This window comes from Lepidochelys kempii, chromosome 1 (genome assembly GCF_965140285.1).
Source record: "Lepidochelys kempii isolate rLepKem1 chromosome 1, rLepKem1.hap1, whole genome shotgun sequence".
NCBI lineage: Eukaryota > Metazoa > Chordata > Testudines > Cheloniidae > Lepidochelys > Lepidochelys kempii.
Window position 1 is genome coordinate 11249134 of NC_136380.1, and position 17711 is coordinate 11266844.

Below are 17711 nucleotides of genomic sequence, written 5' to 3' on the forward strand. Positions count from 1 at the left end.
TCTGCTCTGGGCCCAGATTAAAGCAAAAAACCTCCAATTACTTGGAAACCTGCTTACCCAGCCCAAAGAAAAAGCAAATGGGTAGAACACACACCCCCTATTTACTTTTAGGAAGAAAAGAAAAAAAACCCTCTGGGTTGGAAGACTGTGAATTTCCCTGCAGGAGTCAAGTACCCTGCCTCCAGGCAAAGAAAACCTGCAATTCACAAGATAATCCCCTTTTGTCTCTGCTTGGCCACAAAGCAGAGAGAAACCAAGCTGCTTTCAGTTTCAAAGCTGCTTTCTGGACTTCCTAAAAATTCCTTTTTAAAATCTCTATTTCTAGTTCAAAAAATCTCAACTGGATCTCAAAATGATTTCAGGTTAATCCCACCACTGTGCCACCATGTCAAGGTTCCTCCCCCACTCTGAACTCTAGGGTACAGATGTGGGGACCTGCATGAAAAACCTCCTAAGCTTATCTTTACCAGCTTAGGTCAAAACTTCCCCAAGGTACAAAATATTCCCCCCGTTATCCTTGGACTGGCCGCTACCACCACCAAACTAATACTGGTTACTGGGGAAGAGCTGTTTGGACGCGTCCTTCCCCCCAAAATACTTCCCAAAACCTTGCACCCCACTTCCTGGACAAGGTTTGGTAAAAAGCCTCACCAATTTGCCTAGGTGACTACAGACCCAGACCCTTGGATCTTAAGAACAATGAACAATCCTCCCAACACTTGCACCCCCCCTTTCCTGGGAAATGTTGGATAAAAAGCCTCACCAATTTGCATAGGTGACCACAGACCCAAACCCTTGGATCTGAGAACAATGAAAAAGCATTCAGTTTTTTACAAGAAGACTTTTAATAAAAAATAGAAGTAAATAGAAATAAAGAAATCCCCCCTGTAAAATCAGGATGGTAGATATCTTACAGGGTAATTAGATTCAAAAACATAGAGAACCCCTCTAGGCAAAACCTTAAGTTACAAAAAAGATACACAGACAGAAATAGTTATTCTATTCCGCACAATTCTTTTCTCAGCCATTTAAAGAAATCATAATCTAACACATACCTAGCTAGATTACTTACTAAAAGTTCTAAGGCTCCATTCCCGGTCTATCCCTGGCAGAAACCAGCATACAGACAGACCCAGACCCTTTGTTTCTCTCCCTCCTCCCAGCTTTTGAAAGTATCTTGTCTCCTCATTGGTCATTTTGGTCAGGTGCCAGCGAGGTTACCTTTAGCTTCTTAACCCTTTACAGGTGAGAGGAGCTTTCCCCTGGCCAGGAGGGATTTCAAAGGGGTTTACCCTTCCCTTTATATTTATGACATCTTGTTTGGAGCATGTGCATGGGAGACAGGTGTCTTAGGGTTGTATTCCTGACTCTGCCGTGACTTTTGGCAAGTCATCTAAACTCTTTATGACCCAGCTTCCTTATAAAACAGACACAATAATACCTCACTCAAGGTGGCTTTAATTAACCTTAACTAATTACTGTTTGTAGAAGTGCAGAGTGTTATCTTCTAAAAGAAAATCACACACTCAACTGTCTGTTGAACTCAAACTGAAAAGACTGCAGGGCTCAGATTAATACATATGGCCCCAGGAAGCCAAGACATTTCAAACCTGGTGCTGACATCACACATTCATGTGCTACAGACCACAAATATATTTACCCAATAAATCACACACACACTTGGGGAGGCCACTTCCACTTGAGTTAAAGGAGCACTTCCTTAGCTGGCTATTGACATAGTGAGATTTCCTGTTGTGCTAAGTTAGCACAGGTGGAAAGACTGGTGTCCCAAAGAGTTTACAATCTAACTAGACAAGATAAACAGCACACAACCAAAATGCCAGAGGTGCAAGTCTTTCTTGTTAAGGCTTGTCTTCATTACCCGCTGGATCCACGGGCAGTGATCAAGCCAGCGGGGGTCAATTTATCGCGTCTAGTCTAGATGCGATAAATCGACCGCCAAGTGCTCTCCCGTTGACTCTGGTACTCCACCAGGGCGAGAGGCGCAGGTGGAGTTGACAGGAGAGCGTCAGCTGTTGACTTACCACAATGAAGATACCGTGGTAAGTAGATCTAAGTACGTCAACTTCAGCTACATTAGTCATGTAGCTGAAGTTGTGTAACTTGGATCGATTCCCCCCCTTAGTGTGGACCAGGCCTTAGTGACAATCTACAATCGATAAATGTAATCTAAAGCATTTTAACACTGATCTACACCGTGCCTCAGAACATCTGCTTTTTTTTCTAAACAAAAGCAGTTGGCCCAGATGGAAATGCCTCTTGTTCTCGTGGAGAACGTCGGGTAAGTGCAGAGGGTGATGTGCACACGTTGTTTGTTGCCCTTTTGCCAGTATGGGTGTGACACTTTGGGCATTCACCCAGACCAATAGCGGTTGTGTCACCACCCGCCCTTTGACCCTGGATGCTTCTGTGCTGTATAGCTTTGGTTCAGAGCCCTGGCAGCCTGCTCCCAGCACGCTGAACTCAGCCTGGCTTCCACCAGCCTGGTTACTCCTTGCAGGGTGACATCAACAGCCCCTCCAGACCCGAGTCTCCCCAGAACCGTCTCCTTTGAAGTGCTCAGCCCCTCTCACTGTAGCACTCACAAAACCTTATGAAGTTTGTTGCTTCTTTTAAGAGAGTTCACAGCATGAGCTTATTAGTTTGGCCAAGGGTTTTACTCCTCAGTTTGAAACACAGCCCTGAGTTGGTTTTGTCACAAAACAGGATTACGCTTATGAACGCAGAACAGACATCTAGGTGATACCAAAACGGACGGAATTGGGATAGAAATGGTTACAAACAAAGCATAAAAAATAGACTGCCGAGACTAAAACCTCACTGAACAACCTCGAGTCATTTGGTCAAAGTCATTTTCTCTCCACAGTTGTTCTTCCAGCAGGGCTGGCCAGTTCTTAGCCAGGATCGAACACAGAGCTCAAAGCACTTAGTTTCTTTGTCTCTTCAAGTGACGGATGCCAAATGGCTTTCTCTCTCTGCTCCTATCCTCAAAGTTTATCTTTGTTTTCAAGGGCTCAGCTTGCTGTGTCCATCAGGGAGCTGACGCCGTGTTAACTTTTGCAGTCTCCTCTCCCCCACTGTGAGAGTTAAGTGGCTATCTCCCCCACGCGCTAGGTTGTGAGCTTTGTTTACCTTTTATGTAAATGTACTTCCCCTGTCTCTCTGCTCAGTTTACGCTGGAGACACATTCAAGCAGGCAGGACCACATCCCTTTGTCTAGGGCAGGATGACTTAAGCCCTACCTGCCACACAAATTTTAAGGACATATTTCCAGTCCATAGATATAGTTTTCTGTATAGCATCTGTACATATGCCACTCAGTAGTGTTAATCAGCAGTGTGTTACCAGTTTGTATATCATACCTTGCATGACACCTTTTAGATGCAGATTATAACAATGGTGAGTTGGGGTATACTGAGCTGGTCAGGCCAGCTGGAGACTCACTGCTAAATACCAGGGAGCCCTTTGTCTTCTGGCATTGGGGTGCTCTAGGGATCACAGTAGGTTTGTCACATTTCTTTCTGGCGCATGTGAAATGTCTTTAACAAGCTCCAGCGAGTGCCAACAGCTTTCTTAAACATGCTTCTATAGCAGTGGATGCAGTGAACATGTCACCTCTTGTTCAACATCCTCCCCTTGTGGGCAGAGAGAGGAGTGAATGTACAGTACACCTTGGCTCTGACTTATGGGTGCCACGTACATTTGGTTTCACGGCTATGCTGTCGACATCAGGAAGCAGCAGATAAAAATCTCACTAGCCCCATTTTTAGTTGAATGCTCTCTTAAAACCTGGAGTATCAATCATTATGACCCCTGCTCTGTACGATAACAAGAATGATCCTGCATTTATATAGGGCCTTCCTTCTACATGGGACCCAAATCACTTCACAAACATCATTAATTCTACAGACTATGAGGCAGATCAGGGCGAGAGTTCTGGGAGCTCGCTCTGTAACTGCCCTTTGTGCCAGTATCACCGTGATTGGTCAAACCCTGGTTTAGTGCACGTGAGCGAAACTCCCTTTACCGGTAACCCTTTGCAACTAACAGCCTGGCACTCGCTCGTGACTGGGACTCGATCTCCTGTGGACCTAAGGTCTCAGGACAAACTTGACTTACAGATGACATGTGGGATGGGGCATCCAGGCCTCACAACGGCGAGGCTCCAGGAGGTTAATGAGGGCTTATGGATCCAGCTGGCCCACCCTGCTACACATGTAGCAGATGTCAGGAGTGGAGAGGAGAGGTAAAAGGAGGAGAGCAGCTAAGTTTGGGGCTGACCAGGAAGGGGAGCAGAGCTCTGCTTCTCCCTTCGTGAGAGAAGCCTGCTTTCAGCCGAGTGTCTGTGACAGCTTACTGCCAAGATGAGCCTCCTAATGGATGGGAGGACTGGGCCCAGGAAGACAGGCTAAACAGACTGGCTGCACGAAGACAAGCCCTGAGTAGAAAGGTGGGGTCCTGCTGAAGACGTCTCAGACAACCCTGGTTTTGAGTCCATAGAATTCCTTTATTTTTGGACTTCAGTACCCCAGAAGGATGGGACTCAAGTGTGCCTGAGCTGGAAGGCTAAAGCATCACTGCCCTGGACCCTTGAGAAGTGACAGCCGACTATCGGAGACCCTGTTGTGGGGGCCCACAAGGGGCACCACAGAGGTAGGCCCTGTCACACAGTGATTTACAGTCCCCAGTCAAGACTCCTTCTAGAGGCTGTCCCCAGTCAAGATCACAGCTTGCTACATACTAACAACTGACGGAGTTGTTCCTTTAGCTGAAGTAATTGATATATGGATGGTTCTGTGAGGGGAGCCTGCAGAGCAGCTGTCTGTGCTGTACCTGTTTTGTGAATACACATCTCAGCCACAGGCTGTAAATCCAGTCCCTTTCACAAGCTCTCCCTTCACTCTCTGTTTGTTTAAAGGTCTATTTTAAAGAATGAGCTCCTTGTAACATCAAAGTCAGTAGAGACTAAAAATAGAGAAACTGGAAAAATCTATATCCCATGCCCACAATCTGTTCTCTTCACTAACAATATGTTGGTTATTTTTGTCCCTCTCTCGAAGGTGAGGCTTTGCATTCTCCCCCATCCCCCATCCCAAGCAGCGCTTTCTAATTTAATATTTCATTCAGTTTGGGTTTAGTGAAAGCAAGCGATTAATGGCCATGGCTAGAACCAGGCACAGTGGGAACATGCAGACAAGCCTCTCAAAGTTACCCACTCCAACCCTGACAGCGGCCTTCAGCCCTGACCTGCGGGAGTCTTGTTCACACCCCAGGCCTAAGCACTGACTGACAGCTATGCTGCATCTGGTGCTTTTGTGATGTATTTATCTTGTATTCTTTTGGTTTAGACATAAGATGACACTCTAACCAAGAGCTGCCCGCGTCCATGGTCCTGGAACAGAGATGGAAATTAATAGGATCAAATTCATGCCATTATGCTGTATAACAAAAGATTTTGCATTCCATCCAAAGTAAATAAATAGCCAACCCCCATGCTCTATTAGTAGAAATTCCCTCCGGCTCTGGGATAAGAGATCCCTCCATTCTGATTGACAGTCACTCATCGCAGCCTGCCGGGCCCTCTCTGAAAAAAAGGAACAAAAGCATTCCAAGCCAGGGATTGCAGATGTGTTAGGAACACCTCATGGTCAATGGTGTCTAAGGCAGTTGACAGATCTAATAAAATCAGAATGGATATCTTATTCTTGTGTGTGAAGAAGTTCATTTGCAAACTGTGCTGGGATCTACCAACTTAAGGAATCAGGTCACAAATGAATTTAAGGTTCTGAGGGCCATCAACTTCACAGCTTCATTGGCCCATGGATGGGTCTTTGTATAGACCTTTCAGACAGATTGATATAGTTTTGTAAAGCACAGAACTAAAGTGAGGCCATAAAATAGATCAGAGACATAGGTTAACCAGATTAGGTAGAAGTTAAAGGTTACACAGGCAACACAGGGGTATCATTAACACCAAGCCATCCGTATAACTTTAGAGCTTCCTCAAAAAAAAAAGGAGTACTTGTGGCACCTTACAGACTAACAAATTTATTTGAGCATAAGCTTTCGTGAGCTACAGCTCACTTCATCGGATGCATTCAGTGGAAAATACAGTGGGGAGATTTATATACATAGAGAACATGAAACAATGCGTGTTACCATACACACTGTAACGAGAGTGATCACTTAAGGTGAGCTATTACCAGCAGGAGAGAAAAAAAGCCTTTTGTAGTGATAATCAAGGTGGGCCATTTCCAGCAGTTGACAAGAACGTCTGAGGAACAGTGGGGTGGGGGTGAGGGGAATAAACATGGGGAAATAGTTTTACTTTGTGTAATGACCCATCCACTCCCAGTCTTTATTCAAGCCTAAGTTAATTGTATCCAGTTTGCAAATTAATTCCAATTCAGCAGTCTCTTCTTGGAGTCTGTTTTTGACTTCCTGACTCAGTTACAGCATGCTGCTAAAGACACTGGTTCTTTTCTCAAGCTCTGAGAGCAAATTCTTCAGGATACAGAATCCTATTGGCCAGTCCTATTACCATTGCAGTCCACAGCAAAACTCTCATTTCTCTTCAGTTTCTATTCCACTCAGAACGAGAGAAAACCTCCTTTCTGGACAGAGAAATGTTCTCATTCAAGAATGCGTTGGTATATTGAAAGTAGCCTCCAGTATTGATTTCCACCTCTTCACCAATAAGGTTCCAACTTTTATAGGGCATAATTAACTATTCCGTTCTACATAGGTTTTTATAACTAAACTCGTAACTACCTGGAGTTCCATCTGTGGTGTAATGAAAGCACGTTGAACTTGAAATGTTGTCCATAACACTGCATGCTGGAGACAGTAACTGTCATTAGCAATGAGATAGGATCTTGCACATGCTGTTGAAAGTGAAAGATAGGACGCAATTACCTCACTTACAATGATTAAATATTCAAGCACAGCCTTTTCGTCTGAGCCACTCTCTGTTTCGTATGTTTCATGTAGCAGATTGGACAGATAATTTTATTGACTATTTGTAGGTATTTTACTAACTATGTAATTCAAAAGAACCGGTAAGATGGGCACACATCTGTTCTTTAATTGGTCCATGTTTCCAGAGTTTTGCATCAGTAAGGACTGCAGGATTTGGCCCAGATTGTAAATAATAGAACATTTCTTATGGAGCTGTGATATCAGAGAATGGGAGGGGAAGTGGGAAACCAGTGTCTATCACTGGGGAGAGACTGGTCTCCTGTAGATACCAAGAATTCAGTTGGTTCTGGGAGCTTAATCATTGATCATCCCATTGAGGTGGGGGAAGCAAAACTTGCCCCTTCCTTGATGGAGCAATCTAAGGGAAATTCTCCATGCAATCCTCCCTCAGTGTTCTGCCCCAGATCTGCTCCAACAACTGTTTCTGCAGGAAGGTTTAATGCAGGCAAATGGATAAGTTTGATTTAATTTTTTAACAAGCTATTGATGAGATCTTTCATAACAGATGAAACTATCCCAAGAATCAGAGTTTGTTTCCGGTGCCAAGGTATTCAGCTGCAGGGAAAATGATGTCATTACAATAAATTAGTGCATAAACATCTCAAACACACAATAGACGTGAAACATTGGACTGAAAGCACAAACCCTGAGGAATCACTACAAGAACGGGTGGGGAGGAGCCCTACACAGGGGCTGGCATGACTGATAATAGAAATGTCTCTGGAAAAGGAATATTACTAGATGGTTTCTAAAAGTGAGGAGCCCAGAGTCACCCCCATGGAGCCCTGATGTCTACAGAGGGCCCCCCTGTGGGTGAAAGGATCTGTGCAGGCCAGACTCCTTTGTGGACTTGGGGCCTAACAAAAAAAAAGGAAGCAAATTTCATGCTTCAGGACAGAAGCAGGGGTCAAGAAGGTGTGTTCCATAGGCGCCAACTCCATAGGTGCTCCAGGGCTGGAGCACCCACGGGGAAAAATAGTGGGTTCTCAGCACCCACTGGTGGTCCCACCGATCAGCTTCTCCCCCTCCCTCCCAGCGCCTCCCGCCCTCCATTATCAGCTGTTCAGGAGGTGCTGGGGGAGCAGGGGGTGGAGTGAGGGCGGGGCCCGCTCAGGGAAGGGAGCAGAACAAGGCGGGAAGGGGCAGGGTGGGAAGAGGTGGGATGGGGGTGGGGTTGGGGAAAGGAGTGGAGTGGGGGCAGGGCCTGGGGCAGAGTGGGAGTCAAGCACCCCCTGGGAAATGACAAAGTTGGTGCCGGGGGCATGTTCCCTTCCTTACTGCAGTCTGCCACTGGCCCGCTATAATAGTATTGAATTCTTTGCCTTCATCAGAAGCCTCAGATGCTAGTTACTGCTGGAGGCTGAATATGTGACTAAATAGACCCATGGTGTGATTTAGCAGGCCAAATCCTAGGTTATCTATATCTGTGCCTCCAATTACAGCTGGCTGCAGTGCCTTGTATTTCCGATGGCTTCCCCCATCTCAGCATCTTCTTTGCTCTCTTTTCAGAACTATACAAACTGCAGGTGCATCTCTGCAAATGGGGCTGAAGGATCCGCCTCTCCTGGGACCTGTGGCACAAATTGCTTCCACCTCCTCTTACCCTTTGTTGTACTTTCCTGCCTGGCTGGAATCCTGGCAAGCACTTCACACACACCATCCTTCATGCTCATCCTGAGGTAATGTAGGCGGGATCGTCACCACTCTCGCACCACGGGCTCTATCCGGCATCTCCCCTTCTCTGTAGAACACTCTGGAGCTGGGATGAGGAGGCTGAGTTTTAAAAACCCAAAACCATTGGGGGCTCAGATCTGGGAGCTATTTTATCCAAACCACAAACATTCAGGGAGTGGCAGGCATAAGGGTTAAATTCAGAGCGTCCATCTTGGCACATCTCTATTGTATTTATCCACATTTAACCATAGATATTGTTATTTATAGTGTGGCCATGCCTAGAGATCCCAGTCAGGGGTCATGGCCCCAGCATGCTAGGCCCTGTACAAGGGAGGAAATGGAGCCCTAGAGGGCTCACAGTCTAGGGTTATGACAAGACACTGCAGGTGGATAAGTAGATAGACAGGGACCGGGGAGGGTGGTGATAAGGTAACAGTGAAGATGGGTTCATTTGCGTATCGGCCTGATTCTGATCCCCAATTGATTTTACAGCAGTGTAACTGCACTGGGGCTCACTCCCCACTGCCTTGCACCTGATTTACCCCAGTGCAAAGTAAGGGTAAAAGTGGGTGTAAAGTGCTACCAGATCAGCATGACAGCATTTCCTACATGCACTGTGCCCAGGTGTTAGTGAAGGCAGTGGAGGATAAGGCCCAGTGACTTCACTGGAGTTATAGCTGATGCCATCCCGGTCTATGTCTCGCCATCCATCATCTGTAGCTATCCTCATCTAAATCTGCTTCTGTCTTTCTCCTTGTTTCTCTCTGTCTTTCTTAAAGTGTCTCCATCTTTACACTATAGCAAATCACCAAGACAGAAGGGCAGGTAAGCACACCATGTTCTTCCCCCTTCGGCTCTTGACCTAGTAGCTCAGTTTGCTAGCAGGTATGGGAAGCTCTGTCATGTGTCTGAATGTCAAATAGTGCTAGAAACAAAGAACTGCTTTACACTGAAGTGTCAGAGCAGGAGAAATCATTGGGACTGATGTTTGCCTCACACAGACCCTTACAACAGGCTGTGCCTTGTATTAGGAGATCTGGCGGAGCACCTCTCACAGCAGGTTTCAGGTGCGCTTTGACTATACAGGCTCTTTCCATCTCTTTAACCAGAGCAGCTAAATCCTTTGCAGAGTTAAAGAACAAGTCATCAACACTAGCCAATGTGATGTGTATTGTGGTGGCACCTTACAGTGCTGAGCAGCTGTCAACATTTCAACATCATTAACCTCCCAGGGACTGGGACATTCTTGGCTGGTTCAGTGAAATGGTTACTCTGTCGGTCATAGCCCATGGAAGTTGCGCTGCTCAGAATTTGTGACACCAGGGGCTACACGGGCAGCTTGGGAGCCAGAGGCCTGTACCTTACTCTCCTATAGATTTTACAATAAAAAACAAATGGACACATCCATCATTTCAGTTTATACAGTCTCATTCCTCAAAGGAATTCCTAAAACCCTCCAATGACGGAGATTCCACAACCTCCACAGGCAATCTATTCCAGTGCCTAACCACCCTGACAGTTAGGAAGCTTTTCCTTATGTCCAAGCTAAACCTCCCTTGCTGCAAATTAAGCCCATTGCTTCTTGTCCTATCCTCAGAGGTTAAGGAGAACAGTTTTTCACCTTCCTTCTTGTAACAATCTTTTATGTACTTGAAAACTGTTATCATGTCCCTTCTCTTCTCCAGACTAAACAAATCCTGTTATTTCAATCTTTCCTCACAGGTCTGTTTTTGCAACAGTGTTACACTGTTAACTCATATTTAGCTTGTGATTCACTATAACTCCCAGATCCCTTTCCACAGTACTACTTTCTAGGCAGTTATTTCCCATTTTGTATGTGTGCAACTGATCGTTCCTTCCTAAGTGGAGTACTTTGCATTTGTCCATATTAAATTTCATCCTGTTTACTTCAGACCATTTCTCCAGTTTGTCCAGATTATTTTAACCTTATCCTCCAAAACACTTGCAACCCCTCCCAGCTTGGTATCATCCGCAAACTCTAGGCCACCATCTAAATCATTGATGAAGTTATTGAACAGAATCAGACCCAGAACTGATCCATGTGGTACCCCACTTATGCCCTTCCAGCTTGACTGTAAACCAACTCTCTGGGAATGGATTTTTTTATTGTCATTACATTTGAGCACCAAATACATGCTAGGTGCCAAAATGAACATCTAAATATTTGGCCAACTGATACGTCAGGAGATGCCCAAAATCCTAGCCTTGTCCTCTGCTATTACAGAATATGTTAAACAAATGAATACAAGGAAATAACATTAACCTTTGAAAACATGTTACAGTAAATAATATAAAAGAATGGAGAGATTATAAGAACTAACCAAAACATCATGGCTGTGATATATCTGATGGCGCAGTCTGCCCTTAGTTACGCACATACAAGATTTGCATGGATGTAACAAAGGGCCATATTTGTTCCTATTTCTGTGTAGAGGGATGTACTAATTCCTCTTTTGTTTTTGCTTTTCAGGAGTGTTCAGCCTGAAGATAAGTCATTTGCTATTGGGATACAGTTCCTGCTGCTGAGAGTTTTTGGTAAATTAAAATTTGTTGTTATGTAGCATTGAAAAGTCATAAGATATTTTGTATTCACATGTATCAGATGGGACATCAATAGAAATACTCAGGTGCTACAAAAGAAGGGTATTGTTGATTCAGTTGGGGTCACATTTTTCTCAGGTAAGGCAACCTAAACCTCCCCCACTGCAACTTGAGTCCATTGCTCCTTGTTCTCTCATCTGCTACCACTGAGAACAGCCGAGCTCCAGCCTCTCTGGAACTCCCCTTCAAGTAGTTGAAGACTGCTATCAAAACTCCCCTCACTCTTCTCTTCTGCAGACTAAATAAACTGAGTTACCTCAGCCTCTCCTCATAAGACCTATGCCCCAGCCCCGTAATCATTTTAGTTGTCCTCTGCTGGACTCTCTCCAATTTGTCCACATCCTTTCTGTAGTGGGGGGCCCAAAACTGAACGCAGTACTCCAGATTTGGCCTCACCAGTGCCGAATAGAGGGGAATAATCACTTGCCTCAATCTGCTGGCAATGCTCCTACTAATGCAGTCCAATATGCAGTTAGCCTTCTTGGCAACAAGGACACACTGCTGACTCATATCCAGCTTCTCATCCACTGTAATCCCCAGGTCCTTTTTTGCAGAACTGCTGCCTAGCCATTCGGTCCCCAGACTGTAGCGGTGCATGGGATTCTTCCATCCTAAGTGCAGGACTCTGCACTTGTCCTTGTTGAACCTCATCAAATTTCTTTTGGCCCAATCCTCCAATTTGTCTGGGTCACTCTGGACCCTATACCTACCCTCCAGCATATCTACCTCTCCCCCCATCTTACTGTCATCTGAAAACTTGCTGAACATCCATCCCATCATCCAAATCGTTTACGAAGATGTTGAACAAAACCGGCCCTGGGACTGACCCCTGGGGCACTCCGCTTGATACTGGCTGCCAACTAGATATCGAGCTGTTGATCACTACCTGTTGAGTCCAACAATCTAGCCAGCTTTCTATCCACCTTATAGGCCATTTTTCCAATCCATACTTCTTTAACTTGCTGGCAAGAATACTGTGGGAGATCGTATTAAAAGCTTTGCTAAAGTCACATCCACTTTCCCCATATCCACAGAGCCAGTTATCTCATCATAGAAGGCAATCAGGTTGGTCAGGCATGACTTGCCCTTGGTGAATCCATGTTGACTGTTCATGATCACCTTCCTCTCCTCCAAGTGCTTCAAAATGGATTCCTTGAGGACCTGCTCCATGATTTTGCCAAGGACGGAAGTGAGGCTGACCGGTCTGTAGTTCCCCGGGTTATCTTTCTTCCCTTTTTTAAAGATGGGCACTATATTTGCCTATTTCCAATCGTCCGGGACCTCCCCCAGTCGCCACAAGTTTTCAAAGATAATGGCCAATGGCTCTGCAATCACATCAGCCAACTCCCTCAGCACCCTTGGATGCATTAGATCTGGACCCATGGACTTGTGCATGTCCAGCTTTTCTAAATAGTCCTTAGCCTGTTCTTTCACCACTGAGGGCTGCTCACCTTCTCCCCATACTGTTTGCCCAGTGCAGCAGTCTGGGAGCTGACCTTGTCTGTGAAGACCAAGGCAAAAAAAGCATTGAGTACTTCAACTTTTTCCACATCATCTGTCTCTAGGTTGCCTCCCCCATTCAGTAAGGGTCTCACACTTTCCCTGATCATCTTATTGTTGCTAACATATCTGTATCTTCTTGTTACCCTTTACAACCCTTGCTAGCTGCAACTCCAGTTGTGCCTGATTACACCCCTGCATGATCGAGCAATATTGTTATACTCCTCCCTAGTCATCTGTCCAAATTTCCACTTCTTGTAAGCTTCCTTTTTGAGTTTAAGCTCACCGAAGATTTCACTGTTAAGCCAAGCTGGTCTCCTGCAATATTTGCTGTTCTTTCTGCACAGCGGGATGGTTTGTTCCTGCACCTCAATAAGGCGTATTTAAAATATAGCTAGCTATCCTGGACTTCTTGCCCCCTCATATTAGCTTCCCAGGGCATTCAATTCAAATAATTGTTTTTCTTATTGCAGTCATGAATTTTTACCTGGAGAACACTGGTATATGTCCCAGAAGTCCTAACAATGCACATTTTCACACAATACAGTATGGACAGGAAGAAGTGAGCCTACAATTGCAATAATACCTGGATTGTGTGAATGTCCCTTATATAAAAATGACATAAAAAGCCCATCACATCTGGCTTAACCCCAGCCAATGCAGGATTGTTCCTTAAAGCAGTATTTAACAAGCCTGTAGCTGCCTATAATATTGTGGTTGTAGCTATGTTGCAAAGCGTGGCCATTCTGCAATGACAGACCAGACGGAATTAAGTCTAGCCTGGTAGAAATGCAGGTTTGGGACCTTGATGTCTCATTCCATTCTCAACTATAGTAACTTTTAGACAGAAAGTATGTGAACAGCCACTCCAAGGTGCTGGAGGATGTTTCTTCTAACTGGTTAAGGCCTTTTCTAGTGTCTGGCCCACAGACAACTTGTGGCTCGTGATACTGGGAGGGCACAATGTAAAGGGGGGTGGACACTTGACCGTCCCACATGTTGCCTCTGGGAGGAACTTCCAGCACCACCTCCCTGGGCCAAGGCAGCCAATCCCAACAGCTCCTGGGTGGCTAGGGCCACAGGAGTGGGTACCACATGCCTCTGGGCCTGGCTGGAGGCCCAGGGAGATCACAGCACCAGTGTCTCCCTGGAGCTTGTGAACACCTCAGCAGGGGAGGCATAGGCAATGACCCTACCTCTGGCTGAACAGAGGCCAGGGAACCTGTTCCCGGCACCTTCTCCAGTGATCACCTGCCTTGTGCCCAGCCCAGGACAGCCGCGCTCTCCCCACTTCACCAGAGTTACCTGCCAGGAGTGACGGGGGCAGGGCTCTGTCCTTCTCACATTGTGCCTTCCCGCAGCACATTTCCAGCTCGCTCACCCACTCTCCCTGGCAGCCAGGCCTGGGCAGGAAATGGAGGGGGTGGGACAGAGCCACTTCTCATGCCACTTCTCATGCCAGCTCATGGCGGCTGCTCCACGTCGCTGCCTCTGTGCAGCACGGCAGCTGCCTGAGGGAGATCCCAGCTACTCCCCGCCCAGGCCCAATTGCCGGGGTCAGGGGGCAAGCGAGCCAGAAACTTGCCGTGGTGGGGGAGGGGGAGCTCCAGTTCACTCGGCCCCTGTCCCCAGCAGTGGACCCTGGGCAGGGAGCAGAGGGGGCTGGACACCCCCTGCCCCCCAGCAGGGTTCTCACAGGCAGCCGCTGTGCTGCACAGAGCAGCGACCTGGAGTGGCCACCCTCAGCCGGCATGAGAAGCAGCTCCATTCACCCCTTCCACTCCCCACCCGGGCCCAGCTGCCAGGGACAGGGGCTTAACATGCCAGGGGGCAACATCCCAGGCAAGCCAAGCAGAAATCAGGGGCGGGGGGGGGACACTTGACCCGCATGCCCCCCTATGTTTCGCCTATGCCAAGAAGACACCAGCCGGGCCACCAGCCATTCTGAAATCAGTTTAATGTGGTTTTGAAAAATGGTAGGATGGGGTCTGCCCTAACAGAAAGCAATGCGTCTCATTTGACAAACCAAGTGCCCTGTGCTTGTTTTCCAGCCTGGATGCCAGGACCGGTGCTTTATGGCAGTGCCATTGACACAACCTGCATCCTGTGGGAAAAGAAGTGCAAGAAGAACGCAGCTTGCAGATATTATGACAATGATCTCTTCAGACAAAGGTATGGCCCCTGTGAGGCTCCATCAGACACTGCCTGTCCTGAGGGGTTGTCTACATTACAGGGGCTACAGGGGCATAGCTACAGCACCACAGCTATGCCATAATCCTGAAGCGTAGGTACACACTACAGCAACGGAAGGGTTTTTCCCATCACAGTAGTAACTCCACCTCCCCAAGCGGTGGTAACTAGGCAACAGACGCATTCTTCCATTGATCTACCCATATCTACACTGGGGGTTTAGGTCGGTGTATAGAATCATAGAATATCAGGGTTGGAAGGGACCTCAGGAGGTCATCTAGTCCAACCCCCTGCTCAAAGCAGGACCAATCCCCAATTAAATCATCCCAGGCAGGGCTTTGTCAAGCCTGACCTTAAAAACTTCTAAGGAAGGAGATTCCACCACCTCCCTAGGTAGCTATGGCGCTTAGGCGTATGCATTTTTCACACACCCCTGAACACCGTTGCTATGTCAACCTGACACCTCCTCATCAATTATTGGGAGTGGACCACATCCACCCTGATCAAATTGGCCTTCTACATTGGTTCTCCACTTGTAAGGTAACTCCCTTCTCTTCATGTGCCAATATATATTTATGCCTGTATCTGTAATTTTCAGTCCATGCATCGGAAGAAGTGGGGTTTTTTTACCCACATATGCCCAAATAAATCTGTTAGTCTTTAAGGTGCCACTGGACTCCTCATTGTTTTTGAAGCTTTTAAGTGTAGACCAGGCCACACTTTTTATCGTACACTGGTGGCATCTTTAAAAGAAAATGGAGGAATCTGCTTGGAAAACAAGGTGATGAACACGGGATGGATGCATGGATAGACTGGAAAGTGGCATCATGAGATTTGCTAGGCAGACTTCCTACTCTGTTACAGTGATGTGCAGTTAATAGCTTATTAAAGAGCTCTCATAGAAACATCCCCACTTTTCCTGCCATAACCCCATGTTCAGTGAGGTACATGTACCGGCAGAGATATGGGGTAAAGGGCTAGGACATCGGTAATTTGTTTCCCCATTTAAATAAAGACACTTTCTCCAAATGCCAGGAGGTAGCACTGTCCAGCAGACAGATTTCTAGTCAGCTGTGCTTGCTGCAAAGCTTTGTACTTACTACCTGAAAAACACTGTAAGTGTGGAGCACCATGCTCAGCTTGAAGTGGAGCAAAGGGTTCTCATGGGGTTCAAGGGTATTCTCCAGAGGACAGTTTGTTGAAATGACCTCACACATGGTGCAATCCTCTGGTAAAAAACAAGTTCCTCAGTAGAATGTGTATGAGCCCCTGGAGATCCCCCCTCTCTGTCAGGGATAATATAACAGCATCCAGAGATGGAATGGCTCCACCAGATGCAGGGAAATCATCCCGGACCTCTCGACCAGTGACTGAAGTGGCACTGCTCGGCTGAGGAGAATCATGAGGAGGCTGGAAGGCACTTCTACCTGGTTGCTTACATTGAGTGGGATTTGCTGCTGGCATGAGCAAGTGTTATTCAGCCTGGGTGCGGCGGCATGTTCCATTTTATTTTCTAAAGCTTTCCACCAGTAAAGCTATTACTGAGGTCAATATTCAGCCAACATTTTCTTTTGGCCCTGACACATGGAGATTTCCTTCCCATTGATGGGTGATACCCACTTTCCCTGTTAATTGACTGACTGAAAAAGCTCTTGACATAAACTCCACGCTCATTTGATGCATGTCCTGAGGCTTGGTGGTTGATAGATGCTGTTCCCTGAAACTTTGCACCTTACCTTATTACCTTGTCCTTTTGTGTTTCTGTACCTTAGGTTCCTTGGGCTCCAGTTTTTCTTTGAAGTGGGAGCTTTTCTGTGCTTCGTGGCTGTGTTCATCATTCTCAGACGACAAGAGAGGGAAACCACGAATGCCACAGAGCCAAAGACAATCCCAGAGAAGGAGAAGCTGGCAGAAAAGTCAAGCAAAAACCTAGGCTCCAAAGTCTGACTCAGAGAACGTGAATCACATTCCATATCTGCTACCCAGGGAAGCACACAGATTGCCTTTTACTGTTACTGTGAAGAATGGATGCTTGGGATTAGACTGAACAGGAGATAAGCTTATTTATTTCCTGTCTTTATCTTTGGCAGCTACAGCTTCTGTTCTTTCTTCTTTTTTTATCTGCTAGTTTACATCTACCCATGCTTGAGTGGTGCCTCATGCACTTCTTTGATTGGGTTAATCCCTTTGGACATTGCAGCCTTATAGAGTTATATCTTCCTGAGCATTCATTCGGCTGGCAGCCTGGATGATGCCAGCACTCTAAGCACTAATACGTACCGCTGAATTGTTTTTATAAAGGTTTTTATACAGTACACAAATGTCTCTATGTATCCTTGTACAGTATTCTGTACTTGCCCATAAACACCAATTATCACAGCACTAGGGTACCTTCTCTTCTTGTTACATTATTAGATGGCCTCAGGACCTCTGAAAGCCTGGTCCTATTCGCACTGAGGAGTTAGGAGTTATGCTGTGCTAGATGTATGGTTGTAAGGCTGGCTGACATACTGAAGCTCTTGTGTTGGTTGAAAGAGAGGCTACCTGTGCATGGGGTAACACCAGCCGGTTGGGAGGGAGAAGAAGTGGTACTGGGAGTGAGAGGATAGCAAGGTTGGACTGTAATGGGATGTACTGGCCCTTTAAGTCTAAGGGGTCCAGAAGGCTGCATTCTGGGGAGGTGGTTGTGAGCACAGGCTCAGAAACATGCTGAAGCCAGACAAGAG

The 17711-nt window shown here is 46.4% G+C and overlaps 1 protein-coding gene across 3 annotated transcripts in view; it reads left to right on the plus strand.

The window, feature by feature from the left end:
- SLCO2B1 (solute carrier organic anion transporter family member 2B1) overlaps window positions 1-17357 on the plus strand; it is a 109990-nt gene extending 92633 nt beyond the window's left edge. For 2 of the 3 annotated variants that reach the window (XM_073333933.2, XM_073333923.2), the window contains 4 exons: window positions 8509-8678; window positions 11165-11229; window positions 14847-14967; window positions 16758-17357. In XM_073333933.2, the coding sequence (XP_073190034.2) occupies window positions 8509-8678; window positions 11165-11229; window positions 14847-14967; window positions 16758-16932 (531 nt within the window). In that variant the 3' untranslated portion in view covers window positions 16933-17357. The remainder of the gene's footprint in view (window positions 1-8508; window positions 8679-11164; window positions 11230-14846; window positions 14968-16757) is intronic. The other variant, XM_073333943.2, reaches the window with a different exon arrangement.
- Window positions 17358-17711: the final 354 nt, after the last annotated feature.